General features: G+C 53.0%; 4 protein-coding genes across 9 annotated transcripts in view; 3 read left to right on the top strand and 1 right to left on the bottom strand.

Annotated features, from left to right (window-relative positions):
• Nucleotides 1-91: 91 nt before the first annotated feature.
• ikbip (IKBKB interacting protein) lies at nt 92-3,828 on the top strand. 2 transcript variants are annotated; one of them, XM_061806663.1, is made up of 4 exons: nt 92-693; nt 772-889; nt 2,913-3,137; nt 3,242-3,828. In XM_061806663.1, exons 1-4 carry the CDS (start codon nt 500-502, stop codon nt 3,800-3,802), a joined length of 1,098 nt encoding a protein of 365 aa, XP_061662647.1. In that variant the 5' UTR covers nt 92-499; the 3' UTR covers nt 3,803-3,828. The 2 variants fall into 2 exon arrangements, with proteins under 2 accessions (XP_061662647.1, XP_061662646.1); XM_061806662.1 differs by lacking the exons at nt 2,913-3,137; nt 3,242-3,828 and adding an exon at nt 1,724-2,856 and having other exon boundaries at nt 103-693.
• A 177-nt stretch (nt 3,829-4,005) lies between these two features.
• LOC133493360 (cytoskeleton-associated protein 4-like) lies at nt 4,006-7,269 on the bottom strand. Its single transcript, XM_061806656.1, has 2 exons — nt 6,288-7,269; nt 4,006-5,382 (listed from the first exon to the last, which is right to left on the bottom strand). The coding sequence occupies exons 1-2, from the start codon at nt 7,002-7,004 to the stop codon at nt 4,273-4,275; spliced, it is 1,827 nt and encodes a 608-aa protein (XP_061662640.1). The 5' UTR covers nt 7,005-7,269; the 3' UTR covers nt 4,006-4,272.
• Nucleotides 7,270-7,579: 310 nt separating this feature from the next.
• Nucleotides 7,580-23,788, top strand: bltp3b (bridge-like lipid transfer protein family member 3B). 4 transcript variants are annotated; one of them, XM_061807124.1, is made up of 24 exons: nt 7,580-8,453; nt 12,132-12,294; nt 12,398-12,436; nt 12,522-12,613; nt 12,690-12,879; nt 12,994-13,134; nt 13,956-14,123; nt 14,198-14,378; nt 14,452-14,535; nt 14,611-14,766; nt 15,096-15,211; nt 15,292-15,433; nt 15,521-15,714; nt 15,828-16,526; nt 16,899-17,413; nt 18,039-18,122; nt 18,368-18,516; nt 18,958-19,115; nt 19,186-19,336; nt 19,935-19,970; nt 21,358-21,623; nt 21,710-21,812; nt 21,888-21,982; nt 23,063-23,788. In XM_061807124.1, the coding sequence occupies exons 1-24, from the start codon at nt 8,410-8,412 to the stop codon at nt 23,189-23,191; spliced, it is 4,095 nt and encodes a 1,364-aa protein (XP_061663108.1). In that variant the 5' UTR covers nt 7,580-8,409; the 3' UTR covers nt 23,192-23,788. The 4 variants fall into 4 exon arrangements, with proteins under 4 accessions (XP_061663108.1, XP_061663109.1, XP_061663110.1 ...); XM_061807125.1 differs by lacking the exon at nt 19,935-19,970 and having other exon boundaries at nt 7,581-8,453; XM_061807126.1 differs by lacking the exon at nt 18,039-18,122 and having other exon boundaries at nt 7,584-8,453.
• A 491-nt stretch (nt 23,789-24,279) lies between these two features.
• anks1b (ankyrin repeat and sterile alpha motif domain containing 1B) overlaps nt 24,280-25,989 on the top strand; it is a 55,464-nt gene continuing 53,754 nt past the window's right edge. The window contains exon 1 of one of the 2 annotated variants that reach the window (XM_061807003.1): nt 24,280-24,935. In XM_061807003.1, the coding sequence (XP_061662987.1) occupies nt 24,805-24,935 (131 nt within the window). In that variant the 5' untranslated portion in view covers nt 24,280-24,804. The remainder of the gene's footprint in view (nt 24,936-25,989) is intronic. The other variant, XM_061807002.1, reaches the window with a different exon arrangement.

Here is a 25,989-nt window from a genome sequence, read left to right as displayed (position 1 = left end):
CACATTGCTGACTCTTTCCTTTTTTTATTGTTTTTTTTTTTTTTTACGTGTTGAATAGTTTTTGTTCCGGTCTGGCAAGCGCTGACGTGGCTGCTTGCGGCGTTCAGGGATCTTGTACAAGCGTGGGAAATTTAGCTATCCAAACACTAAACTGATATTTTCTCTGTAAGCAACGTTTATATTCAGGATATTCAATTGAACGAGTTGTCAACGGTAATTTATATGCATTTATTAGAAGAGTTTTAATTTTCCCGGAGACGTGGCTTTTTATTTTGAAGTGGGAATTTACGAGACGCACGTGAACAGGCACAACCGGGTGAAAGAAAATGGGAGTGATCGACGTGCAAGTGATTTTTGAATGCCACTTTTATGACTTTATTATTATACTATGAACGTGTGTAACTTTAAAACAAACTGGTGAGTTTTTCGACCTGTTGATTTTATTATTTTTATTTTTTTTACCCCCTCCACCCCGGTCAAAAGTGTGCGTCGCTTAAAAATGCCCGCCGAGGTGAAGCAAAGAAAGAAAAAGCAAAATGACGAAATCGTCACAGATTCTGCACACAAACAAGACGGGGACGCGAAAGCGAGGCGTGAACAACATGCCGGCGACGCTCGAAAAACGTCGAGTTTATTGGACCCTAAATGCATCATGTGCGTCCTGTCTCTTTCGGTGTGCGCGGCACTGAGCTGGTAAGACGTGCACGTTTTGTTTTTCTCGTTATTTTGATTTATTAAACTGTGCTCACGTGTTTTGTGTCGCGGTTGCAGGACGGTGCTGCAGCAAAATGCCAGGTTCTCCCAGATGGAGGAAAAATTCACACTGTTGTACGCCAAGACCTCACGGTTGTCATTCGTGGAGGAGCAGGTCCAGAAGGTGACCCAAAAAGTGAGTTTTAGCCTTTCAGTATGTCTTGTTCTCAAAAGTGTGCTACTTGTTACATTTATCAAGCGCCACTTTTAGGCGATGCCTAGAAAGAGTACCACAGATGCACTATTTGCCTTGAGGATGCTCGTGGAAAAGTACAGAGAAGGTCAGAAGGAGCTACGTTGTGTCTTTGTGGATCTCGAGAAAGCCCCGGACTGAGTACCAAGAGGGGAACTGTGGTACTGGTGTGGCGGAGAAATATGTTAGAAGAGTACAGGACATGTACGAGGGCAGCAGAACAGCGGTGAGATGTGCCGTAGGCGTGCCAGAAGAATTTAAGGTGGCGGTGGGGCTGCATCAGGGATCCGCGCTGAGCCCCTTCCTGTTTGCCGTATTAACGGATAGGCTGACAGATGAGGTTAGACTGGAATCGGCTTGGACTATGATGTTTTGGAGACAACGTTCGAGAGAGCAGACTCGAATGGTTTGGACAATGTGCAGACGCGAGAGAGTGAGTATGTTGGTGGAAGCTGCCAGGCAAAAGAGGGAGAGGAAGACCAAAGAAAAGATGGAAAAACGGGACAAGCCGAAGGAAGAAGAAGGTCAAAGTGGGGAGAGCTTGTCGCAATCCTGTGTTGTGATTGGTCAGGTTTGCATTTTGTCCGATTTCCCTTGCACTAGAAGCGTCCATTTCCCATGGACCAACCATCAGACTGAAGTTGCGTCCGGCTCGGCCCGATCGGTACCCCGCGCCGATTTGTCGTTTCGGTACCGTCCCGACGAACAATTCTGTGGATCGCTGGCTCGAGCGCTCCCTGAGAAACGGCTCCCCCCTGTTTTGTGTTGCGGCTGCAGCTCGCCGCTTCCGAGGAGGACCTCCGGGCGGCGCTCTCCGACGTCTCCTGGGCGGGCGCGCTCCGGCGGGACGTGGCCGCGCTGCACGTCGCCATGGGGACGCTGCAAGCGGAGGACAGCGCGGCGTCGGACGACCTGCGGGCCGTCAACGAGCGCTTCCTCAACGTGACTGAGACGTGGCAGGAGCGCCTCGCCGCCGCCGCCGCCGAGCTGGCGTCACTCAAGGCCGAGTCGCGGGAGGCCCACGCCGGCGCCGCGGAACGGGTAAACGAGGCCGAGCGGAGGGCCCGGTCGCTGGCGGAGAAGCTGGAGGAGCTGGAGGACAGCACCAGGCGGAACGCCCGAGCCTTGGAGCGCGCCGAGGAGGACGACGCCAAGCGGGCGCAGGCGCAGCTGGACTGGAACACCCGGCGGATCCACAAAATGGACGAGAACCTCAACAGGCTGGCCCGCCAGGAGGCGGAGCTCAGCGCCCAGCTGCGGGACCACCTCCCCCGGGCGAAGGAGTGCGAGGAGCAGCTCCCTCACGTGGAGGAGGCGCTGCGCTCCATCCTGAAGCTGGCCGTTGACCTGGGCGGAGTCGAGCGGCGCCTGGAGGAGGTCACGCTCCAGGTGTTCTCGGCCGAGGACAGCATGCTCAAGACCCTCGACCGGGTGGTCGGCGTGCGCCGGGAGATGGACGCCCTGCGGGCGCGCGGCGCCGTCCTCAAGATGAAGAACGAGCTGGCGGTGGTGCGCGAGGCCGTGAACGAACTCGCCGGGGTGCTGAGGGCGGGGCGGCCAATCGAGGAAGAGGAAGAGGAAGAGGAGGTGGAGCCGGACGAAGAGTGGGAAGAACCGGACGGAACTCGATGATGTCACCGCAATCTCAATTTTCATATTCGGTTGGATTTTTTTAAGTTGGTCCCCCCCCCACTTCAAACCGGATGAAAATGAGTAAATATTGCAGAAGTTTGGGGAATTACTGGATGACAGCACGAGCATGAATTTCAGAATTATAAATAAAAGATAGTTTGCCAGAAAAGTTCTGAATTATGTTGGATTTTAAATTCATTCATTACTCATTAAATGTCATCGTTTACACTCAACGGAAATGTCGTTTTGCAGAATGAGCATAGACACGAAAAGCCGACGGATTTCCTGTTCCGGTGCTAATTCGCGAGCTCGCCGTCGCTGTCCTGCGTTGCAGTGCGAGGGCGCGCGGTCGGCGCCGGACGACGGGGAGGACGCGGACCGCCGGGCCGCGCGCGGGCAGCTGGAGGGCCTGCAGCGGGACGCGGGCCGGCTGAAGGAGTGGGCGTCCGGCATGAGCGCCAAGCGGTCGGAGCTGCGGTCCGGCGTGGACACGCTGGCCGGCGCCGTGGACCGGATCGAGGCGCGCACCTCGGCCATCGCAGTGGACTTTGCCAACAAGGTGCGTTTGATTTGTCGCCGTCGCGAGTAATTCCCACCCGAGCTTTGGCGACATCTTGTGGCATCTGAGGTGTAATTCCCTGCTTTTCTACCCGTGCCCAATAGGTGGCGTCAGTGAAGACGGACGTGCGGCGTATGGACGGCCTGCGGTCGGAGCTGGAGGCCCTCCTGACGCAGGTGTCGGAGCTGGAGGAGCGGGCGTCCCGGGCCGAGCGCTCGGTGGCGGCCCGCGTCGGCGACGTGCTGGCCGGCAGCATCGAGCGCGTCGCCGACCTCCGCGCGGCGTCGGAACGCAACGCGCGGGCCCTGGAGCGGCTCGGCCTCCGCCTCGGCGAGCTGGACGCCGCCGACCAGAGCATCTCGGAACGGCTTCGGGAGCTGGAGGGCGGCCGGGCTCGCCTCATCCGCACGGTGACCTTCGCCGGGGACCTCAAACCCAAAGTGGCCGCCATCAAGAGAGACTTCGGGGCCTTGGAGCCGCGCCTGACCGACCTGACCTTCCGCATCGGGAACTTGGCGGAGGACCTCGGGAAGCGGGACGAGGACGTCGCCGAGCTGAGACGCGCACTGGACGAGCTCACCTCGGTCCAAGAACCGCACGTAAGTGCCGCCCCTGATCCGGTTGCGGTTTTGTCAGAATTTCTAGACGCTCAGCAGCCAATGTGAAAACACGACTCTGGAGAATAAAACAAATGACGTCAACGTGTCTTTCGTCCTGGTTTGGTGTTGGGTACGCGGTTTCGGTTCAGCCGCTCCCGGTTTTTGCTTTCTTGTAACTTTGTTCAAGGAGTTTCGACTGCGTTTGGAAGACCACGTGGAAGTTCCGGGAACTTTTACTTCTTGTGGAACGACAAGGAAAATCAGACATGTTTAGGTCAACGAGTGTTTTTATTGTAAAACAGCCACAAAAGTAAACAACGTCGTGCTCAACAAGAGCTTTACTGCTTTTGACTTTAAAAAACAAAAACAACATCTTTGGCGCAGGCTGGAAAACAAAGTAAATGAAACTAACAGTGCAGATTGAGTGTTGAATTCACAGCTCAGCCAGTCCAGCTCCTCCATCTGGTCTCGTCCTACGTGTGCAACGTCAAGTTACTACCAAAGAACAGAATGTTTTGTGGTTTGCGGTGGTGCTGCTACTCTTGCGCCCGGGCGGCGGCCTCGGACAAAGCCGCCAGCGTCCGGGCGGCCTCCTCCAAGGCCGTCTGGATGGAGGCGATGGCTCCCTGTTGCTCCTCCAGCTTGGCGGCGTTCTCGGCACCCGCCTCGGCCGCCAGCCTCTCCAGCTCCTCCACCCGCTGGGCCATGAGCGAGTCCGTGGTGGCCAGAGAGTCCTGCGCCTCCCCGACGGCCGCCACGTTGGTCCGGAGCTCCTCCAGGTGCTCGCTCAGGGCCTCCAGCTCCCTCTCGGAGGGGGCCTTCCCAACCTGAGCGCTCTCCTGGGTGTCGTACTGGGAGAGCAGAGACTCCACCTTGGCGACGGCGGACTCCCCGCTCTCCTCCGAGGCTTTGAGTCGGGCTTCCACGTCGTCCGCTCTTTTCTGCATCTGGGCGGCGACCTCGTCGAGCTTCCTCTCCACGTCGCGGACGCCCTCGGCCGCCTGCTCCCATCCGCCGAGCAGGGGGCCGGTTTGGTCCCTGAGGGCCTGGACGTCCGTCTGGGTGGCGGACACGGACAGCTTGAGACTTCCCACCGTGTCCTGCACCACCGACCTGACGGATTCCACTTCCTGGGAAAGCGATGCCACTTCCTGGCTGCGCGTCCGGAGCTCCTCCCTCACCGAGTTGATCTGCTCACGGATGGAATCGGCGGTGGAGTCGGCGTCCTGCTTGGCCGCCCTGATCTCGGCCACCACCTCCACGATGGCGGCCAGCTCCTGCTTGACCATGGCGGGGTCTTCGATGCCGCCCAGCCGGGCCTGGAGGTCGGCCAGCTGGCTTTGGGCCTCGCCCTGGGCGCCCGTGAACTCGGCCACGCTGGAGCGCACCGAGCGGCTCACCTCCTCCAGACGCTGCTCCACCGTCGTCTCCAGGGAGGAGAAGTCGCGCTCTCGGGCTTCCTTCACCTCGCTGATGCCCTCGGCGAGCTCCTTCAGGAGGTCCTTCTGGAGCTTCTGGAGGGCCTCCTCCAGCCGCCTGGTCTCCTCCTCACCCCGCGCCATCCGAACCACGGCGTCCTTCAGCTCCACCCGAGTAGCCCCCATTGACGACTCCAGACTGTCCACCACGCCCTTCAGGGATGCCACCTGGTGTTGGATAGTAGCAAAAGATGAAGGAGAGCTGCAGGAACGATAATCTAATATTCGTTCCAGAGTAATGGATTGAGGTTTTAGTATTTCCCAGGGGTGCGGGAACCTTTGGGGCCAGCGCTGCAGTGCCGGACGTATCTTCCAGGAACGCCGTGTATCAAGAGTTAAACATTACTGAAATTTTACACGGACTAAAGTCTTTCTTGTTACTTGTCATCGAATTTCATCGCGGCACACAAGGCTAACTGGTCCAAGACCTTTCAAAAGTAGTACCCCAACCTACAATCAGGGTCTTACTTTTGGCCCTGATGAATTACCTCCAAACTAAATTTGGACAATACAGTTCGTGAGCTGGAAATGCACAATGTTTGTCCCGAAAGTTGTAGGATTGGCTAGTTCCTGGTACTTCCAATCAACTGGCCGCAGAACCCACACCACCCCAAATAACTCCGGTCTTCTTCAATCCCTGACAAATTAGCCCGGGACTGAATTTAGTTGTTGCACTCAAGGTGGAACTTAAAATGTTTCGAGTCAAATTTGTTCTGTGTTGACCAAAGTCCCTTCCCCAAAGATCCGAAGACCTTACAAAAATACGAGGATCTTTGTCAAGTACCCTAACACTCAATTTGGACAGTAGTTTCTGTTGCGTGAACACAAGATGGCCCTCTGAGAGTTTCCAGTTCTTCGGGTAAGTTTACCTTTTGGCGATAATGAGGAAAAACAATCAAAGGTACTCAAACAGGAAGTGATGACACAAGTAATTTGCTTCTGTGATGTTTGTGTGCCGCCGAGACTCGACTGACTTGCCATGCATGTACAGTAGTCTCCCCCGCCCCCCTCACCCCAATGCACCACACAGTCAAAGTTGGGCGTTGCTGAGTCCCGGGTTCGTTTCCACTAACCTGTTGGACGACGCTCTCCATTTTGCCGCCGAGCTCGGCGCTCCTCTGCGCGCTTTCCGCGTGTTTGGCGCTGGTGTGGCGGATCTCCTCGACCACCTTCTGCAAGTGGAAGGCGGCCAGGGCGGCGCCCGCGATCATGGCCCCGTAGAAGAGGACCGAGACCAGGGTCCCCAGGCAACCGCCGCTCTTCTTGGCCGGGGTGCGAGACTGCGCCTGGGCGGCCTGGGTGCCCGAGCTCCCCTTAGCGGACTGGGTGCCCGAGCTCCCCTTAGCGGACTGGGTGCCCGAGCTCCCCTTAGCGGACTGGGTGCCCGAGCTCCCCTTAGCGGACTGGGTGCCCGAGCTCCCCTTAGCGGACTGGGTGCCCGAGCTCCCCTTAGCGGACTGGGTGCCCGAGCTCCCCTTAGGGGACTGGGTGCCCGAGTTCCCCTTAGCGGACTGGGTGCCCGAGCTCCCCTTAGGGGACTGGGTGCCCGAGTTCCCCTTAGGGGACGGGGTCCCCGAGTTCCCCTTAGGGGTCGGGGTCCCCGAGTTCCCCTTAGAGGCCGGGGTGCCCGAGCTCCCCTGGTTCGCCGGTTTGCGCGCTTGCCCCTGGCCGCCCGCGGAGCCGCTCACCCCGTTACTTTTCTGGGACTTTTCCTCCTTGTGCGCCGGCGGTGCGGCGGCCGGGGCTTTATCGCCGCCGGCGTTGCTCTTCTGTCGGTTCTTCGCCGTCATGGTCGCTGAAGGTGGGCTGTGCGAAAAGAACGAGCGTTGACGTGCTTCTCCTTTTTGCAGTCGTGGTGGATGCGTGCATGGAGGAGTTTTTTTTTTTTTTTTTTACTGGGTGCTGCAGCAGCGTATCAGAAGACGAGTCGTGTCTTTAGAGTGGCTTTTGGGACGTCCCATGTCCGACGAGTGCAAGCAGAAGTTGTGCAAAAAAAGTGCCAAAAAGCACCGGGAAATATTAAATTCACATTTTCCGGATGGACGTCGACGGTGGTTGCGCATTTATGTGTCGTATTCGACTTTAAAAGCATTATTATGATTATTTAGGGGGCGTGGTTTTGAAGCGGTATGCCGCCCCTCATACGTGGCAACTGGCCTCATGCCACATCCCATAATGCCAGCTCACAAGTTTCGAAGAAACAAAGCGGCCTTGGTTTTTTTTTTTTTTTTTTTTTGTTATTAAACAAACGATGCCGAAATCGGATTATTTCAGCGCGACAACATCATGTCCGACTGTTTTGGGTTTGAGTTCCGAGGGGGGGCACAATCTTGTTTTTCTATTTAATGACGTGTCAACAGGAGAAAATGTCACAAAAGTTGCGTACGTGTGCTATGAAAAGGCAAAGGCAACAAATGGCACAACAAAAACGACAAAACGGCATTCCAACAAAACAGTTGCAGTTGTATGTTTTTTCCACTAGAGAGCGCCACATTAACGTCTTGTACTACAGACATTTGGCCATATCGTTAGTTTTTATTCAAACAAAGAGATCAAATCCATGGACTTTATGACAAATGGGACCTTTATGGATCTAAAATTCGTAAAGACAACATATAATGTTTAAAATGAGTGTATTTATCTTTGCAGAGACTGCTTGAGACGTGCATTTAATGACTTGTTCCATTGTGGTGACACATTCACAAATGTTTACTTTATTTATTTTTTTTTCAAGTGAACTAGTTTAGAGGGAGAATTGTATTGCATCTAGACAAAAAAAAAAAAAAAAAAAGTAAAAGAAAAGACAGGGTTAGAAAATTGTGCATTTTCCGAGCGTACCCTGAAGGCACCACGACTTGCACGCCCAACCCCGGTGACAGCAGACGCCGCTCGCCGCCATCCAGGTGCTCACCTCGGGGAGAGCTTCTCTCCGGGCCCGCCCCGTCTTCGGAGCCTCAACCTGAGTGAGGAGGAGCGCCATCCCAAGCCCCGTCGTGCTATGCTTTGTCCGCGAAGACGACCATACCAGCCCCGAACCCCCTCCCCGGAAAATATGAAGCGGGAACACGGTCCAAGGAAGAGGACGGCGGCGGCCGCGGCCGCGTTTTGAGTCGCCCGTGTCGTGTCCACCCTCAGCCGGCTAGCTAAGCAGCCATCCCGGAGGGGGGTCGCAAGGCTACCAGACTCCGCGGCGCCATGGCGGGACTCATCAAGAAGCAAATCTTGAAGCATCTCTCCAGGTTAGCCAGGCAGCACACTCGCAACCCGGGGGAGGGGGTTCGGGTGGCGGATTCAGCCGTAATCCGCTATCCTCCGGGGGGTTAGCCACCTGCAATGTCCGACGGTCGTCGCTGGGGCTCCGGGCGGCGCGTCGGCCCTGGCGGCCGCCGTGGGGCGACTGTCAAGCGGCTTTTTCCCCCCCGACCTCCGCTGACCCGCCGAGCTCGCGGAGCTATCCGGGCTAAACTCGCGAGCTAGCGGGGCTAATCCCTCCTCCCTCGCCGGGCTAAATGACGGCTTCGACCGGTCACCATTCCCAAAGTGATTTATTCAAATTACAAATACAGTCGTCCCCCGGATATTATAATTTATGTAATTTAATATCATCGGTGTAAATGTGAAGTCACACAACTGTGTTTCAAAGCGTAATTTGATAATCGCAAATATCTTTTTTTTTTTTTTTTTTTACACGTCAATAAACTTGCCATGTCATCTGATTGCTGCCCTTGATAACAATTTTCCGCTTCAGTGTGGCTCTGTGAAATTCAAAATGTGAATAATTTGCTCACTTTTTTTTTAAATTTTTTTTTTAATCTCGCTATGAGGTGGCTGCATTATTTATTCCTTTTGCAGGGTTTCCTCAAGGGACTCTTCAATGGTTGAGCCCCTGTGACGTCACCTATTGTTATTCCCACCGTCCACCTGCTGCCAATTTTATCAACCTCCTTTTTAAAAAAAAAAAAAAAAAAATTCTTAAATGTATTTATGAGTTGACCATTGAGAAGTTTGCACACAGGAAGTGAGAGGACGAGCGGCGTTATCTCACCGCCGAGTCGTTGCGGTCGCGCGGCGACGGCGGTTCGTGCTGTTGTGGGTGTCAACACGGACGGACGCAAACGTACGTGCGAGATTTCGCCGACGCCCGCGTGACGGAACGTTGCAGTGTTCTGTTCGCATCGGCGTGAAGCGCGCAGCCTGGACAGCCAGATGTGGCATCTGTAAAGCTGACGGCGTGTCTGTAAAGTGTGCGGTTTCCGTGCTGCTGATATTTATTATAATTAGCTCCTGCAGCTAAGCGTTATTTTTTTTAATGCATTCATAGACTGAAGGGATGACTCACATCTTGCACTTCAGTTACTTGGTGCGAGCGTGAGGGCGATATTTGGCAGGATTTTGCTTTCTGCATCCTGCTAGCTGTCACGCTATCCGCGGGTCATAAAGCATCGCTCGACCTTCACAGGCAACGCCCAACACGCTGGCTGTAATCGAACAGAATATAATATTCAATAATATGGTCCAAAAATCCTGAAGTAATGTGATGTGCAGGTGCTATTTATCTCCAGTCCAGTAGGTGGCGGTAATGCAATCCAAAAGGATGTCTCACGCAGTTGTTTTCCCCACTTAGATTTTTGTAAAAATTTCAAAATCGCTTAAAAAAAACACTACTTTTTTTTCACCATAAATTTCTTGGTTTATTCCCAAAATAATTTGACCTGATATAAATCTTATGCACACATAGATATTACTTATTTATTCTTATAAAAACACATTTTTTGGGGAGGGTGTTGGGGTAATTTCTATATTTACCCTCTAATATACTTTTGACTCTTTATCATAAAATATCTGCATTTTTTTTCTTGTGATAGTTACACTGGCAATATTAAGACGTTTTTTTTGAAATTGTTTTCCCCGCTTAGATTTTTGTAAAAATGTCAAAATCGCTTAAAAAAATACAGCTCTTTTTTTTCCACCATATATTTCTTGGTTTATTCCCAAAATAATTTGACTTGATATAAATCTTATACATACTTGGATATTAGTTATTTATTCTTATAAAAATGCATTTTTTGGGAGGGTGGGGTATAATTTCTACATTCATCTTCTAATATTCTTTTGACTCTTTATCATGAAATTTTGGCAACCCTAACCCTTTGTCTTGTGATATTTACACTGGCAATATTAAGATGTTTTTTTTAATGCCATCGTTTTTCTATATTTGGACTTTATTCTCTTAACTAGACAAACATGAAATTCCATCCTAAATGTGGTGAAATTGGAAAAAATGCTCACGTAAAATTGTGATTTATTTTTTTTTCCTCCCTAACTTGACAAAATATGCCATCCACATTCCTGTAAAAAACAAGAAAAATCATAAAATTTGCAATTTTTTTTCTCATGAATTTCAACATTATGCTGTTAGTATATTCCGACACGTCTCGAATTGCATTTTTCTTTTTTTCTCGCGTTAACTTTCGACTTTCTTTGTCTTTCTCGTCCGAGTGTGTGTTTACCTATTGTGCAGTTTGCGTCTGCTCAATAATTTACAGAACATGAGAGGAATGTGATGCTGCTTATAGAGGAGGTGGTGCGGCCCGGAATAGAAACAAACAAAACACCCCCCCCCCCCCCAAAAAAAAAAAGCCCCCTGCACTGTTTTTCGTGGCGCACTCTCCTCCGGGCGCTTTTTCTTTTCGAGATTTCCTTGACCGTCCGCTCTCGTCCTTCCTCATCCGGACCTTCCCGCTCGCGACGCACGGGAGGACGTCACGGGCGGACGTCCAGCTCGTCTTTGCCCGAACCAAAGAGCAGACCCGCAGTTGGCACTCAGGAAAAACAAACAAACATAAAAAGCCTCGATGGACTTTGCGCAACAAAAGCGTTGAAGACTTTGCGGTCCAAGATGTTATTATCGGACTTGAACGATGAGGTCATGTGCTGGAAGGGAGGACATTTTTTTTTTTTTTGGGGGGGGGGGGGTTCCGTGCCCAATCCTCAATCCTTGCGACCAAGTATAACGATGAGTTCTGTAGCGCTACATTATGTCATATATATCTCTACAGGATATTGTAAGGCGGCACGGTGGATCAGCTGATAAATCATTGGCCTCACAGTTCTGAGGACCCGGGTTCGATTCCGGCCCCGCCTGTGTGGAGTTTGTATGTCCTCCCCGTGCCTGCGCGGGTTTTCTCCGAGCACTCCGGTTTCCTCCCACATCCCCAAACCATGCGACATTAATTGGACACTCTAAATTGCTCCGAGGTGTGATAGTGAGTGCGATTGGTCGTCTGTCTCCACGTGCCCTGCGATTGGCTGGCGACCAGTTCAGGGTGTACCCCGCCTCCTGCCCGTTGACAGCTGGGATAGGCTCCAGCACTCCTCGCGACACTTGTGAGGATAAGTGGTTGAGAAAATGGATGGATGGATATCAGAAACGTGATTTTTTTTTTTTTTCTCGTTTTAAAAAATGTGGAAACGCCCTCTAAAATGATGACTATTCTAAAAAATATGACCTTTTTCCTCATTTCAGCGCTTCTCATCAAATGAAATCTTTTTGACTTTACTAACTTTGCCGTCATTATTTTGCCACTTAATTCTCATGAAAACATTTTGTACAAATGTGACCTTTTTTCCCCCGATGAGTTTTCATTTGTGACTTTCTCCTGACATAATTTCACTTTGTTTAAAAATACACAATTTTCTTTTCATATTACCACTTTTACCCATGAATAATTATAGCTTTATTTTTCTCCCAATATTGCCCATTTTTCTTGCAAAAAATACAGAAAAAAAGGATTCATTTTTGTGATCGCCATTTTTTTCCCTGACTTGTGCCTTTCATTAAAAATCCAACCGTCTGTCGTGAAACGGAGCCTCCCAGACCCCTTTAACGTAGCCTCGACGCCCCCCCCCCCGTGCAGGTTCGCCAAGAACCTGTCGCCCGACAAGATCAACCTGAGCACGCTGAAGGGCGAGGGCCAGCTCACCAACCTGGAGCTGGACGAGGAGGTCCTCCAGAGCCTGCTGGACCTCCCCACCTGGCTGGCCATCAACCGCGTGTGCTGCAACAAGGCCGCCATCCGAGTGCGTCCTCGCACGTTCGCCGTTGATTGAATAATCGCAGATGAGGTGATTTTTTTTTTTTTCATGTATTTTAATTTTTTTCATGGGACTATCCCACCGACAGATCCCGTGGACCAAGTTGAAGACTCACCCGATTTCCCTGGTAAGGTCCTCAAAGCGCCTCGAGTGAGCGAATTCAGCGGTGCGGTTTTTTTTTTTTGTTTTTTTTTTTTGCGTCGGTCTTGCAGACTCTGGATAAAGTGGAAATGGAAATGAGCACCTGCGATGAACCCCGCCCCCCCAACGGCCCCTCCCCCATAGCCACGGCGTCCGGGCAGAGGTGAGCTTTAACCAACCCTTCTAAAAAAAAAAAAAAAAATCCTGCACCCGACGGGTTGGTCTTCCGTCTTCCCCAGCGAGTACGGCTTCGCGGAGAAGGTTGTGGAGGGCATGTCGCTGTCCATCAACTCCATCGTGATCCGCATCAGCGCCAAGGCCTTCAACGCGTCCTTCGAGCTCTCGCAGCTGCAGGTGCACAGCGTCAACACCAGCTGGAGCGTCAGCGACCTGCGCTTCACGCGCATACAGGACCCGCAACGCGGGGAGGTACGCAACCGGCCGCCTTTCACGCCGGGAAAAAGCTTTTTCCCGCAGAGCGCCGTCTGCTGGAGCCGCTGCGTCACTGCCGCCGAACTACGACGGGCTTTCATTTTGCTCCAGCTCCTGACGTTCAAGGAGATCAGCTGGCAGATGATCCGCATCGAGGCCGACGCCATCCAGAGCGCCGAGCACGACATGCTGAGCGCGCCCATTCGCCTCATCACCAACCAGTCCAAAATCCGAGTCACGCTCAAGCGACGCGTAAGACACGCACGCGTGCCAGTTGCAGATACTACAGTTGAGAACGTCACCTATAATGTGACCCTTCCATCTCACTCGTACGTGATCGTGTTTAACATCAAATAATCAATGGGGTAATCCGTTTTAGAAAATATTCTAATGCAGTCCTGTTGCTAGTGTCCATATTTTACCACAGCTCAGATTTCGCATTCACAAATCAATTTCCATCCGATTAATCAAACATAATAATTGATTAAAAAAAAATACTTGATGCCGCAGCCCTATACAAATGTATTCGCGTGTGTTTTTAGTTTTTTTATATCCACAGTGATGCCTCGGTTCTCGACCACATTCCGTTCCAGAAAACAGTTAGAGAAGTGATTTGTTCGAAAACCGAATCAATGTTTCCCATTACAAAGAATTGAAAAAGAAATAATGCGTTCGAAGCCTAAAACATTGGGCGTTTTAAAGCTTTTTTTTTTTTTTTTTTTTTTTTAGCTTTTCCTGATGATAAACTGCAGAGCAGAAATACACGTAAAGTCTAAATACTTTATATAATAAAATAATTTAAGAAATATTTATTTTTTTGCTTAAAATGTATGCTTTAGTAGTAGAGTACGCAAGGGTGGGAGCGCATTGGCGTATCCGTAGCGACTCGGCCCCCAGACTTGTAAACAACAAGGCACGTCGTGGGTCAGCTGGTCTGGCCGCGCGCAATACGAGGCGTTCGAGTACCGAGGCTTTGCTGTATATTTTACTTCAGACCATGTCACAGTCTGCAACGGACTGGTTGGATTTTGCGTTCATTTCCGCTGATTTGATCCGAGCGCCGTCTGCTGCAGATGAAGGACTGCAACGTGGTGGCCTCCAAGCTGGTCCTGATCCTGGACGACCTCCTGTGGGTGCTGACCGACTCGCAGCTCAAAGCCATGGTGCAGTACGCCAAGTCGCTCAGCGAGGCCATGGAGAAGTCGGCGCAGCAGAGGAAGAGCTTGGCCGCCGAGGAGCAGGTGAGGAGCCGGCGGCCGGAGTCGACCTCGCGCGGATAAATATTCACTTCCCGCGTGTCGGCGGCCCGTCCTAGGCGTCGCCCGGGCCGCCCTCGGCCCAGCAGGCTCGCACGCAGCAGACGTCGACGGCCGCCGAGCAGAGCGCCACCATGGCCAAGCTGTTCAGCGACTACGACGTGTGCGAGACCTCGCACCACCTGCAGATCACGCACTTGGACCTGCACGTCTGCGACGACATCCACGCCGCCGACAAAGGTGGCGGAACGCGCGGAATGAGCGCTTTTTTTTTTTTTCTCCCCTCCTTTTCACGCGGCTGCTTTCTTCACAGCCATCAACAAGAGGATCACGGGTGGAGCCATGCAGCTTTCCTTCAGCTCCATCACGCTGGACTACTACCCTTTCCACAGGGCAGGTGCGCATGCTATTTTTCCCACCAAATTACAACTTTCTTTTTTCTAATCGCAAAACGTGTTGCCCTCCCGCTCAGGTGACAGCTGCGCCCACTGGATGCACTGCAGCGAGGCCACCAAAGCCCGAGAGGATTGGGCCCGCGGCCTCCTGGACGACTTCAAGTCCAACGTGGACATGCTGAAGAGCGTGCTGCGAGGCCAGCAGGGCGGCGCCTCTGCGCACAGCTCCCCCGGTAAGCGCGCGCCGACGAGTGCCGCGCGTCAAGTGCGGTCCCACGCAGACACGCAGCGGCTTCTCTGTCCCCAGCGTCCGCTAGGGACGATGTGTATTGGCCAATTGGGCTGAGGGAGGCGGACGGACCCCCGGTAGAATGGAGCCCTCGTACGCAGGCCCCAGCCCAGTGCTGCTGGTGCCTCGAGTCAGGTACCGCGAGGTGTGTGCGTGCGCACGGTTCCGTGCGGTGGCGCGCGGCTCGCGCGGGGTCTCGGCCGTCCCCCCCACCCCATCCGAGGCGCCGCTCGGGGTCGCCGTCCTCACCGTCGCCTCCTTGTTTTTGTGAAGGGAAGATCAACACGTCGTCCACCTCGGCCTTCAGCCCGCCGCAGGCTCAGAGTCACAAGACGCAGCTCATGTCCAGCTCGGTGGTCCTCAGGATGGCCGACTTCAGCGTCTACCAGGTGGGATTTTTTTTTTTTTTTTTTTCTCGCTAAACCTGCGGCTCGCGGTTCCCGTTCACTTGAATTTTTGCGGTCGGCAGGTGTCCACGGCGGACCAGCGTCGCTCCAGCCCCAAGACCATGATCTCCTGCAACAAGAAGTCCTTGTACCTTCCTCCTGAGATGCCGGCCATCCACGTGGAGTTCACCGAGTACTATTTCCCAGACGGAAAAGACTACCCCAGTAAGACGAGGCCAAAACCGCAGAGGGGTCGAAAATTGCGGCAAGCACGCTGACGGCCTTTTACTTCACTTGTCTCCCCACTCGCAGTCCCGTGTCCCAACCTGTACGCGCAGCTGAACGCCCTGCAGCTGGTCCTGGACCCTCGCAGCCTGGTCTGGATCAACCTGTTCGCTCTGGACCTGCGGCAGAGTCTGGAGCAGTTCATGGAGATCTACAAGCTGAACGACTCGCAGAAGCCCGACGAGCACGTTGACGTCAAGGTGGACGGCCTCATGCTGAAGGTCAGACGCGGGAACGCGGCGTGCGCGGACTCGGACTTCTTTCGTCCCCCTTTGCGTCTTGGAAATATGTGACGGCGCGTTGACGGTTCAGACCAGCTTTCTCGACCTTCCAGCTGGTGATCCCGGCCGACCGGGACCCCTCGTGCCCGCCCAACCTTCCCCGCTCCGTCTCGGTGCAGACGTCCGAGATGGTGGCCACCAACACCCGCCTCCCGGCCAACTGCACCCGCGCCCACCTGGAGGCCCTCCTGCACGCCTTCCAGGAGGAGCCCTTCTTCTCGTCCTCCTTCGTCTCCTTTCCCCGCTCCTCCTCCTCGCTGCCGCTCCTCCACCCGGTTTTCCGCTCCCACGCCCACGAGCAGGACACCCGGCTGCACGACATCTACCGGGGCCTCGTGGTGCCCGCCATGAACGCCGAGGCCCTCAAAATGCCGGCCGCCGCCGACTTCTGGGCCCTGCACTTTGCGCAGTTCTGGGTGGACTACGAGGGAAAGGGGCGGCCGCAGCCCTTTGTGGACGCTTTCCCCGTCACCGTGTGGGCCTGCCAGCCCGCCAAGCTCCTCCGGCACCAGGAGAAGCTGAGAGAACTGGCCCGGAGCTCCTCGGCGGAGTCCGCCGGGCGCCTGCAAAGGAAGCGGCTGCTCAAGGAGTTCTACAGCGCCGACAGCGCCACCGCGCCGTCCCACAGTCCGTCGAACGGCCTTCATAAACCGCATTCGCTCGACAGTTTACCTTCTTCTCCGTCCACGTCTTCCAGCCAAGATGCTGACGTCCATGCGCTGGTGCACGTTCACAAGCATCTCAGCGCTCAGGTACGTTTGCTTGACACCTGGTCCGATATAAATTGTAGCTCGTGATAGTTCGGAACGAGAGCATCCGAAGTCTGTCTCAAAAAAAAAAAAAAAAAGAAGGTGGAGATTCGACATCCACATCTCCCACGCCCCTCACAACTACAGTCCATTTTTAACAAAACGAGAACACCTTCCTCAAATTTCCAGACTTTGGATCTTGAGGCGACGAACTCCACACGGCCCCCGCAGAGGCGGAGTTTTGCTGGACTTCCCGGGCAGTTCGGCGTTCAAGTTCTTTTCAACCCTCTAAGTTGCCGAATAATGAGGAAAAACCACCTGCAAAGGAGTTTGTCCACCCCTGGTGTACTAGACTAGTTTCTGTGTTTTTCCCAGGTGAGCCACCAGCAGTACGTGTTCCTGATGCGTCTGCAGCGCAGCATCAAGGCCCTGCAGCAGACCTTGCAGCAGGACCTGGAGGAGATGGGAGCCCTGCGCAAGGCTCCGTCTCAGCGCCCCGCCGACCACCGGCCCTTCGCCGTCTGCCTGGGCCTGCTGCTCAAGAGCGCCGAGGTCTCCCTCCTCCTCAAGCCCGTCGCCCGCTCCGAAGGCTCCGGGTCCCCTCTCGGGTCTGAGCTGTGCCCTTCGGAGAGCAGGGGAACCCTGGAGCCGGGAGGCGAGGGCGAAGGGAAAGGGAGCTCCGCCGTGGACCAAATGTTGCGGGGAGACGGCGCCGCGCCGGAAGAGAAGACGCCCGCTAAGAACGCCGGGAAGTGGAATTCCCACGAAGGCGGGGAGGGGCCGGACGAGGTTTTTGCCAGCGAGGAGGAAAGCGGCTTGCAAAAAGCGGCAGGTGAGCCGGTTTGTGAAGACAAAGCTGCGGCTGCCAAGATGCTCCAGTCCGCATCCAGGTATTTGTCATCCTCTTTCAATTCTTGCGCTTCGCTTCACGCAATTCCGCCAATATCGAACATATAACAGACTTGGAAAAAAAAAAAAAATCATAATGCAATTCCCGAGGGTTTTTTTTTTCTCCATTGCTTTTTCTGTTAGTTCCGTGGAAAGTGGCGCAAATATGAGACGAAAACACGTTCAAAACTTGTTTGGCATAAGGAGAATTAAAACAATTTTGAAGTTTTGTTTTGGTCGTTTTTACAAAGTTTGCTGAGTTTTCTTTTACTTTTCATGAGATGCGGGTATTTAATGTCAGGCTGTCTGCCTCCAAAATGAAATGCGTTCCAGTAATGGTCCAGTTTTCATTTTTATTTTAGTTCGCTTTTTAATTTTTTTTTTTTTTTTTTTTTAAACGGGATTAACCCTCGGTTTGCTGTCCCATGTCCACGTTCTGATTTCACCGTTTCCATCCATGAACACCTGCAATGTGTTTGACTATGGATGTTCTTTCTCTCTTTCTTGCTCTCCATCTTCACCTCATCGCTTCTCACTTTGTCTTTCTCGACTTCCTTTTTGGCCTTTGGCCTTTTTTCGCTTTTGACTCTCGCAAGGTGCGTGTGTGTGTGTTCTCTCTCTACCAAGGAAAGGAAGTTTGTCTGTCGTTTCCGACCTCCTCAGCTCTTCATCTACCAGCAGATCCACCTCCCTTTATTCCATGTCCAACATGTAAGGCCCCCCCGATGGCTCTGCCGCTATCTAGCCGTGCTTCTCAACGTTAGCGTGTTTGCGCGTGTCCTCGGCCTCCTACATGTCGTGCAAACGTGCGTGTGTGTATTTGCATGCTCGCATGCGTCTCTCCTCCGCACGTTAGCATAAATACACGGTAGTCGCTGTTGTCGCCGTGCGAGTGGTCGCGCGCGAACACCCGTGCGTCCGCCAACCGCCTGTCGCTTTGTGTTTGCGTGCCGCAGCGGGCGTCTGATGCGCGACCGCTCGCAGTCCAATTTCTCCGTGTCCTACAAGAACACGAAGAAGAGTCCGTCCCTGCAGTCGCTGGACAACGTCTCCATTGACAGCTACCTGCTGGAGGACGGCGACTCCTACAGCCTGCTGGAGCGAGGTGCACGCACACAAATACATCCATCCGTTTTCTTTGCCGCTTATCCTCACGAGGAGTGCCGGAGGCAGGGTACACCGTGAACTGGTTGCCAGCCAATCGCAGGGCACGTAGAGACAAGACACCCGCACTCACAATCACAAATTGGGGCAATTTTTAGAGTGTCCAATTAATGTTGCATGTTTTGGGGATGTGGGAGCAAACTCGAGTGCCAACCCGGAGAAAACCCACGCGGGCACGGGCAGAACATGCAATCTCGCACACAGGCGGGGCCGGGATCGAACCCGGCTCATCAGAACTGTGAGCCAACGCTTTACCAGCCGCTGCGTGAATTAATATCCTACTGGAAAGTGCATGCGGTTCCTGTTTCCAGTCGCACCCACCAGGGGGCAGCCTCGGACAACACCAAATAACTCAAGGTCTGCTGTCGTTACCTTTACCCAGACGACATGTCCATCTCGGGGTTCAAGGCCACCACCGAGGGTGCGGGGGACGCCGCCCTCGCCCCCGCCGCCGCGCCCGTCCCGGAGCAGGAAGGAGGCGTGTCCCCCGACACCCTCAGCGCCGCGTCGCAGAGCATCGACGAACCCTCCAAGGACACCGTAAGGCTTCCGGCAGGTTTCCCGGACTGCGTGCGAGTGCCGATAATGAGTGTGTGTGTGTGTTGTCCAGGTGTCGGTGTTGGTGCTGAAGGTGCATTCGGTGTGCGTGGGCGTGGAGGCGCTGGGCGAGAGCACCGACGTGGCGCTGGAGGTGGACAAAGTCACGCCCGTCCAGCTGGGCAACGTCAGCCTGCGGCACTACCTGAGCAACCGCAGCCTGGGTGAGGGCCCCCGTCTGGTCCCAAAAACCGATGCCCCGTGGGAAATGATTAAGAAACTGGCTCGCTATTCTCTCACGACTTCGTGACGCGGCAGAACAATAAATTATTCTTCCACTAGGTGGCAGAAGGCACAATGAGCAAGTGCGTACCGTAATTTCCAGCCTATAAACCGCAACTTTTTTCCACACGCTTTCAACCCTGCAGTGATGCGGCTAATTTGTGCGTTGCCCTCGAGCGGACAAGTTAAGAGTGAGACCGGTGGAATATATGTGCCGAGGAAGTGACTTTTACCGATCCGGCCCTGTTAGCGCTGTGCTAGCGTGTTTTTTTTAGAGCAAATAATTGAGACAGGATCCTTATTTTGGTATAATCCGGTGCCTTGGGTTGAAGATGTGAAGAGTTTTAAAAAAAATATCTCCACTGTCCGCTGTTTCTTGTAAAGCGAGCTCGCGAGTCAAAGCAAAACATCGGGCAAACGATGCGTCCAGGCGCTCTAAATGTTGAATGCAGTTTGTTTCTCGGGGGGGGGGGGGGGGGGAACGGCGCGCTAGCTGGCACACCCACGCTAACACCCGCCTCGGTCGTATTCGCCCCGCAGGTATGGTGTGTTCAATGCCGGCTCAGAGCAGCCAAGGTAACGTTTTGTGTTCCCGCGTTTGTGTGCGTGCTTGGGTGTTTATGTCGCACTTCTCCTCCAGTCGCCGCCGCTGCAGGGCGCGCCCGCCAAATGGCGTCTTGTTCCGCATCCTCGATGGAGCGCTTTTTAAATGTTTTTCCGCACGGGCGTGCGTTTGACGTTAACCGACGCGGCGCTCCCATTCTGTGCGTGCCGCTGATCTCGAATCTTCCTTCCCTCGCTCGCTGCCTGACTGACTCAGCCTCCTTCTCGACCCCCACCCCCCCACCCCACCATCTCGCCACTGCAGCAGCAGACTTTGCAGTTTCAGTCGAGTGAATCCTGCCTCTCGCTGCTTCCAGCTATCTCGCTCCACACGAGCTCTCCCTCCTTCCTGACCTGCTGTTGCCGTCTTATTAACCCCGACATCACGTGACGACTTCCTCTCTTTTTGTCAGTCCCGCAACACTGACGCCCCGCACGTGTTCGACGGCGCTTCATACCCAGAAAAGACACACTTTTACGCGCATGCCGCAATCAGATCGCTGGATTAGTGACATATAAAAAGGCACGACAGTTGTGGTAATTGTGACTGTCAGGTGTTGAACTTCACACCCTGCTTCCAAAAATGAATTCAATTAGACACGGTTGTGAAACTCCCCAGAAAGCAAAACCTCCCCGTTTTGCCGAGAACCACAGAATGTTCTGTTCTGTAACGATATAAGAACAGAACCTTCCGAAACAAAGAGTAGACTCTCATCCTGGTGATTAATCTCACCCGACCTTGAACGCGTTAGCGTTTCTCTCCCCGATCATTGTTGAGAAAAGCCGAAGTCCACCTTCTAATCTTTGTCTTTTACAAAAAATCTGTGCTGATCTCAAATTCAAAGCGACGCAACGTCACCACGTCGAGTTCTCTTGAGTCAGTCCAGCGATTTCCAAACTTCAATTTCACAGGCAAGCTAGGGGAGACCCACTTCCACGCCGCCCTATTGAAAAACATATTTGACGGATAAATACGTCGATGGCAGTTAACGGTGTGATTTCAATTGACAAATACAACGTCCATGTACGAGTTCGTTCCTGCTCACCGTCCCGCACGGGGGTCATATTCCTTTCACGCGTCGCCCGAGCTCTTCATCTGACTTTGCGGCGTCTCCGTGACAAAAAGCGTGAAGGAGCTTTGCCGGTGTCACCTTTTTAATCTGCGGTTCAAAGCAATAATTAAAGACCTCGGCTTCCGCCAAGCCTGAGGGATTGTGCAAAATCCTGCCTTTCTTTTTTCTCGCGGTAAATCCACTTTTTCCTGTCGGTGTCTGTCAAATTGCTCTTCATTAAATACGTCCAACGGCTGGCTCACAACAGATTGAGAGAACCGTTTGTCGCCTGCGCCGTCTCCTCACAGGCGGGGCCGAGGTGCGCTCGCCCTCCGCGGGGGCCCCCCACCGCCGCCGCCCGGAGCTGCGCGCCCGGCTGGAGGGCGGGCCGCGCGCCGCCGCCCGCTCGCCGCTGGCCGAACGCAACGGCTTCCTGGAGCTGCGCCTGCGCGGCTACCGGGCCGGCCTGCTCGCGTCCACGCTGCGCAACCTGGCCCACTTCCTGGAGGACGACGCGGCGCCGCAGGTGCTGCCCATGGAGATCAGCGTACGGGACACGCGCATACACTTGAAGGTGACTTTGCCCGGATGGAAACATGAAAGATTGTTTGATGTGCTGCAACGTTAGCTTAGCTCATTCGCGCGTTTCCTTTCCCACAGGACGACGGGCAGCGCGACGCCTCGTCCGACTCCGAGCCCACCGTGCTGCACGTGGACAACCTGGTCATCCACCGGCGGGACGACGGCGCCTTCTCCATCGGGGGTCAGATTCTCGCGCGTTACCCCGAGACAACCCACGCTTTACGTAACCTCGCTCGTTTTTCCACCCCCCTCGCAGGGGACAGCGAGCCGAAACGCTCGGCGTCGACGGACGGCGGCTCGAGTCCCGTCGCAGAGGCCCCGCGGACCCCCGCCCCGTCCCCCCACGAACAAGTGAGTGAGCTCGATGAAAGCAGGCGATGCGGCCGTTTTCCCACGTGCAGGTTACACAACGATCTCGGGGAATTCCGAGTTTTTGCAGCTGAAAATGTCATTTTTGTGAAAGGTGTAAATCCGTTGATAAAAATTTGCGGAGGTGGCGGTGGGGGGTACGGCTTGACGCGTGGGCGAGGCGGCGATCGAGACCGGCCGCCAGCATCTATCGGCAACGCTCGTCGTGAAATTCGTCACGGCTGTGATAGCGGAAAACGGCATTGCTATCTGTTTGCATTAAGTTTGGTGTTAATAATAACGACAACGTTCTGATTTTTGGCAGCATTTTTGCCGCTATTTCGTCGGTATTTTAGCTCTGATGTTAACATTTCATAGAAAAGCATTCTGTTTACATACGCGGATGTTATCGAGCGGTCCGCACGTTTGCCAGTATGGCGAAAGTCCTGGAGCGAAAAGATGAAGATCGTGCCGGGGAAATTGATCGAAACCGCGGGGTAAAAAAAAAAAAAAACTGTTTCAGACGGGCGTGGCTTGGAAAAAGTGTAACTGTGCAGATGGGAACGAAAACACGCTCAACATGTCTAAGCCAACACATCAAAAAAGTGAACCTCTCCGGCAAAGTGCTGCGCGCTCTGCGTTCCGATATGATCAATCATGGAAGCCGAGGAGAAAAAAAAAATATCCAGGAGCATATCCAAACCAGGAAGCTGGACGTAAATTTCTCAAATATTATATAATCGACAACTGTTGATACCTTCCGGCCTATCTGTAGCACTGGCCCTGCAGATCATGCATTTTATCGCCCACTTTTATATTTCATGATCTCATATAAACAAATTACTTGTGTACTTATTTCTGAAATATAACTTGTAAGTGCAGTAGCCAATTTGATATAAATTTCACATTTTTATGTCTGAACTTTGGCAAAATGACTTTATTTGGACTCATATCTTAAGATTTCAAAATGTTCTGATCGCCCTGTTTTTCAACTGTTCGAAGTAACCAGAGTTTTATAAAAAGAAAAAAAAAATGGTGTTTTTCCCAAATCGGTCACTCTCATCCCTGCGATCATTCCCGCAGATGCTGATGGAGGAGAACGAATGCCTGAAAGCGGAGCTGTCGCGGGCCAAAACGGCGCTGGCCCAGGTTCAGATGGAGAGGGACTCGCTGCAGCACCGAGTCGACAGCCTCCAGGTCAACACCAGCTAGCCGCTCGCGACGTGGACGTTTTCTTCCCTAACTTCAAATTCCTTCATGAAGCAACGCAGACTCCATTTTTGGTTTTGTTTTGTTTTCACACGAATGAAGCGTGCGTCTGCCGTGACGCCGACTTAAAATGGTCGAATCAAATCTTCATGAATGTCACTGAGGAATGTCGCCGGGAAAAGATCAATTTTGCACATCATGCTCGTATTTGTGTGTGCGTGTTTTTGTTGTTGTCGTATTCGAATGCGCGAGTACTTTTTGTACACAGGTCGGAGCGGTTCTGCAGTGCCCGAATGAACAAGCATTCCCCCCCCCCGCCCCCCCAAATGTGTTTTTATGGGTCGGGCCGCTTCCCAACCTATTTTTCTAGGGGGGGGGGGGGATGTACAGCGTGTCCACACGGCGTCGCTTCGTTGGCCTTTTTGTGCGGATTGTCATCATGTCATATTTTCTGTCGAAGCAGCTGACATGCTGATTTAAAAAAAAAAAAAAAGACAGTTAATATGGAAAAAAAGATCATCCACTTAGATTACGTTTTTTCTTTTAGCCTTTTATTTTGTAATGGTTTTTGGGATAATAAAAAAAGCTAATGCAAAATTATTTTTATTTGTTGGTGGTTTTATGTTTATTAAAAAAAGAAATATGTATCCATTCGAATAAGGAGCAAGCGACTGCGCAGGTGCCGCTTTTCCTTCCACTGATGAGGGCGAAGTGGATGCAGCTGGCAGGATGTGACCGTCCAGAATTTGGGGTTTATTTTATTTTGAAGAGCCGAACAAAGGCATCCTCCACGCCCTGAAGGTAAGTCAAGCTTGCTCGTGACTAGCAGGAAGTTTACTGATTTCGCTTTCAAAATAAAACTGCAAAGTCTACAGAAAGCAAGGAAAACGGTCACTTACTCCCTTTTGGTGCCGAAACGTATGAGAAGAAAATGTTAATATTGGTCAATAATTCAGTGTCATTTTCAGTGCCCAGAGTCAAGTAATCGATAGTCCGCACAATAAGATTGTGGAGGAACTCAAATGTCATAATAGAGCAAAGGATATGCAAAAATCGACATCTTTGGGTGGCATTGTATTGTAAACCAAGTCGAAGCAAGCACTTCCTGTTAGAGTGTTATTTTGAAAGTGCAAACCGGAACCGCAGTGATATTTTAACGTGAGCTTGGCGGCTGTCTGCACTCGGGGGGGCACCGGCCAGTGCGGAAGCTTCGGCGGAGAGCGAAAGGAGGAGGACCGGGTCGGCGAGCCTCTTCCCGGGGCGGGCACTCAGGCTTCCACCTCCGGCCGGTCATCAGCTGGGTAGCGGCGGCTGCAGACTGGAGGCTCGCTCGGGGGAAGGCAGAAAAGACTTTGCGGCTTCCACAGTGGGGTTTCCCCCGGAGGAGGAGGAGGAGGAGGAGGAGGAGGCGCCGCCGGAGCTCCGAGTCTGGATGAGCGGGGACTACCGTGCTCGGTGTGGTGCTGGTGTGGGGGGACGTGCTCTGCAGCATCCGAGCGGGAGCACCAGCGGGATGCCTCCGCGGTGACGCCACCGTGGCCGGAGGAGCGAAAGGGCCTTGATTTGATGGGAGATTGCGGAGCTCGCTGGGCCGGCGTCGTCGCGCAGCACTCGGGATGGGGAGGGAGCAGGAGCTCCTGGAGGCCGCCCGCACCGGGAACGTGGCCGCGGTGGAGAAGCTGCTGAGCGGCAAGAGGGGCGTGCTGGGCTCGGGCTCCGCGTCCATTCCGCTGCCCAACCTGCTGAGGTAAGAACTTCTGCTGCTTTCGTGGTCTAGACCAAAAGACAACAATGGCCCCTACCTGAACTCCAAGCTGAAAGGGGACCAGGTGATGGGTGGCTGGCCCCCTCCCGCCCCTGCACCATCGGGGACAGGTGGTTGACAGGGAGGGGCGCCCTCGGGCACGGTGTCAACCCCCTCATCTCGGGTTCACGGTTCACTTCCAGGAGCGTTTTGAACCTTCGAATGACGTCCCTCCGCCAGATCAAAACGTAGTCGTCATCATGTAAACGCCGTCTTCAAATGTTACTTCAAACGCGGCCTAAACACTTACAAAAGGCTTCCACGACTGTGACGCTTTGACCCAGGAACTGGCTGGGATGGTGCCTTGAGATCTGAGTTCACGCAAAATCATCTTTTCCCATTGAAACACATGCGAATGATGTTAATCCGTTCCAGCCCAATCCAATTCCAGCCAATCCGTTCCGTTCCTGCCATGACAAAAAAAAAAAAAAAAAATGACACTTGACACAAATCGATATTAGGACAGGAACTTTTCTTTTTGGACGATTACAAACAGGTTTAATATCGAGCGAATAAATCGGATGCATATTTTGTTGGGCTATTTGAGAGCATATCCTAAAGAATCACAGTCACATTTTTATTGTAGAGGATAAAGAATATATGCCAGTGAGTATTGCGGTGTTGTCTGTCTCCATGTGTTGCTCCACTCTTTGTTCAACTATTCACTGTTGTAAAACCGCGACCGTCGATGCAACCTGTTAGCATGTCAATGGTGCTTTGTATCGTTTGTTAGCATTAAGCTAAGTAGACTCCCCTCGGGTAAAGCTTGTTTCTTTTCTTTTTTTTTCATTCTCAGAATTTACTTCTCTGTTTCATGTTTAGTGTGAGAGTAAATTTTCACTCGCAAATCTGGACAATCTGTGAAAAACAAAAACTATTCAAACCTCCCCCCGGGGGGTCAGTTAGTGCATGTGTGGATGGTTTTACTGTTCGCACGCCGGGGAATCGCCGCGGCGCTTTCCCATCCGAGCAGCATTCCTGAGTCATGAGGTTCCTT

Source organism: Syngnathoides biaculeatus, chromosome 20, assembly GCF_019802595.1.
Source record: "Syngnathoides biaculeatus isolate LvHL_M chromosome 20, ASM1980259v1, whole genome shotgun sequence".
In the NCBI taxonomy this organism is placed as follows: domain Eukaryota; kingdom Metazoa; phylum Chordata; class Actinopteri; order Syngnathiformes; family Syngnathidae; genus Syngnathoides; species Syngnathoides biaculeatus.
This window is presented reverse-complemented; position numbering and strand designations above follow the sequence as displayed.

Bases quoted from the DNA above. Each gene is read 5' to 3' on its own strand.
- bltp3b (XM_061807124.1), top strand. From the start codon at position 8,410: ATGGCGGGACTCATCAAGAAGCAAATCTTGAAGCATCTCTCCAG. The intron at 8,454-12,131 runs GTTAGCCAGGCA...CCCCCCGTGCAG, and splicing joins ATCTTGAAGCATCTCTCCAG to GTTCGCCAAGAACCTGTCGC. The intron at 21,813-21,887 runs GTCAGATTCTCG...CCCCCCTCGCAG, and splicing joins CGGCGCCTTCTCCATCGGGG to GGGACAGCGAGCCGAAACGC.
- LOC133493360 (XM_061806656.1), bottom strand. From the start codon at position 7,004: ATGACGGCGAAGAACCGACAGAAGAGCAACGCCGGCGGCGATAAAGCC. The intron at 5,383-6,287 runs GTTAGTGGAAAC...ATCCAACACCAG, and splicing joins TGGAGAGCGTCGTCCAACAG to GTGGCATCCCTGAAGGGCGT.
- ikbip (XM_061806662.1), top strand. From the start codon at position 500: ATGCCCGCCGAGGTGAAGCAAAGAAAGAAAAAGCAAAATGACGAAATC. The intron at 694-771 runs GTAAGACGTGCA...TCGCGGTTGCAG, and splicing joins GTGTGCGCGGCACTGAGCTG to GACGGTGCTGCAGCAAAATG. The intron at 890-1,723 runs GTGAGTTTTAGC...TTGCGGCTGCAG, and splicing joins TCCAGAAGGTGACCCAAAAA to CTCGCCGCTTCCGAGGAGGA.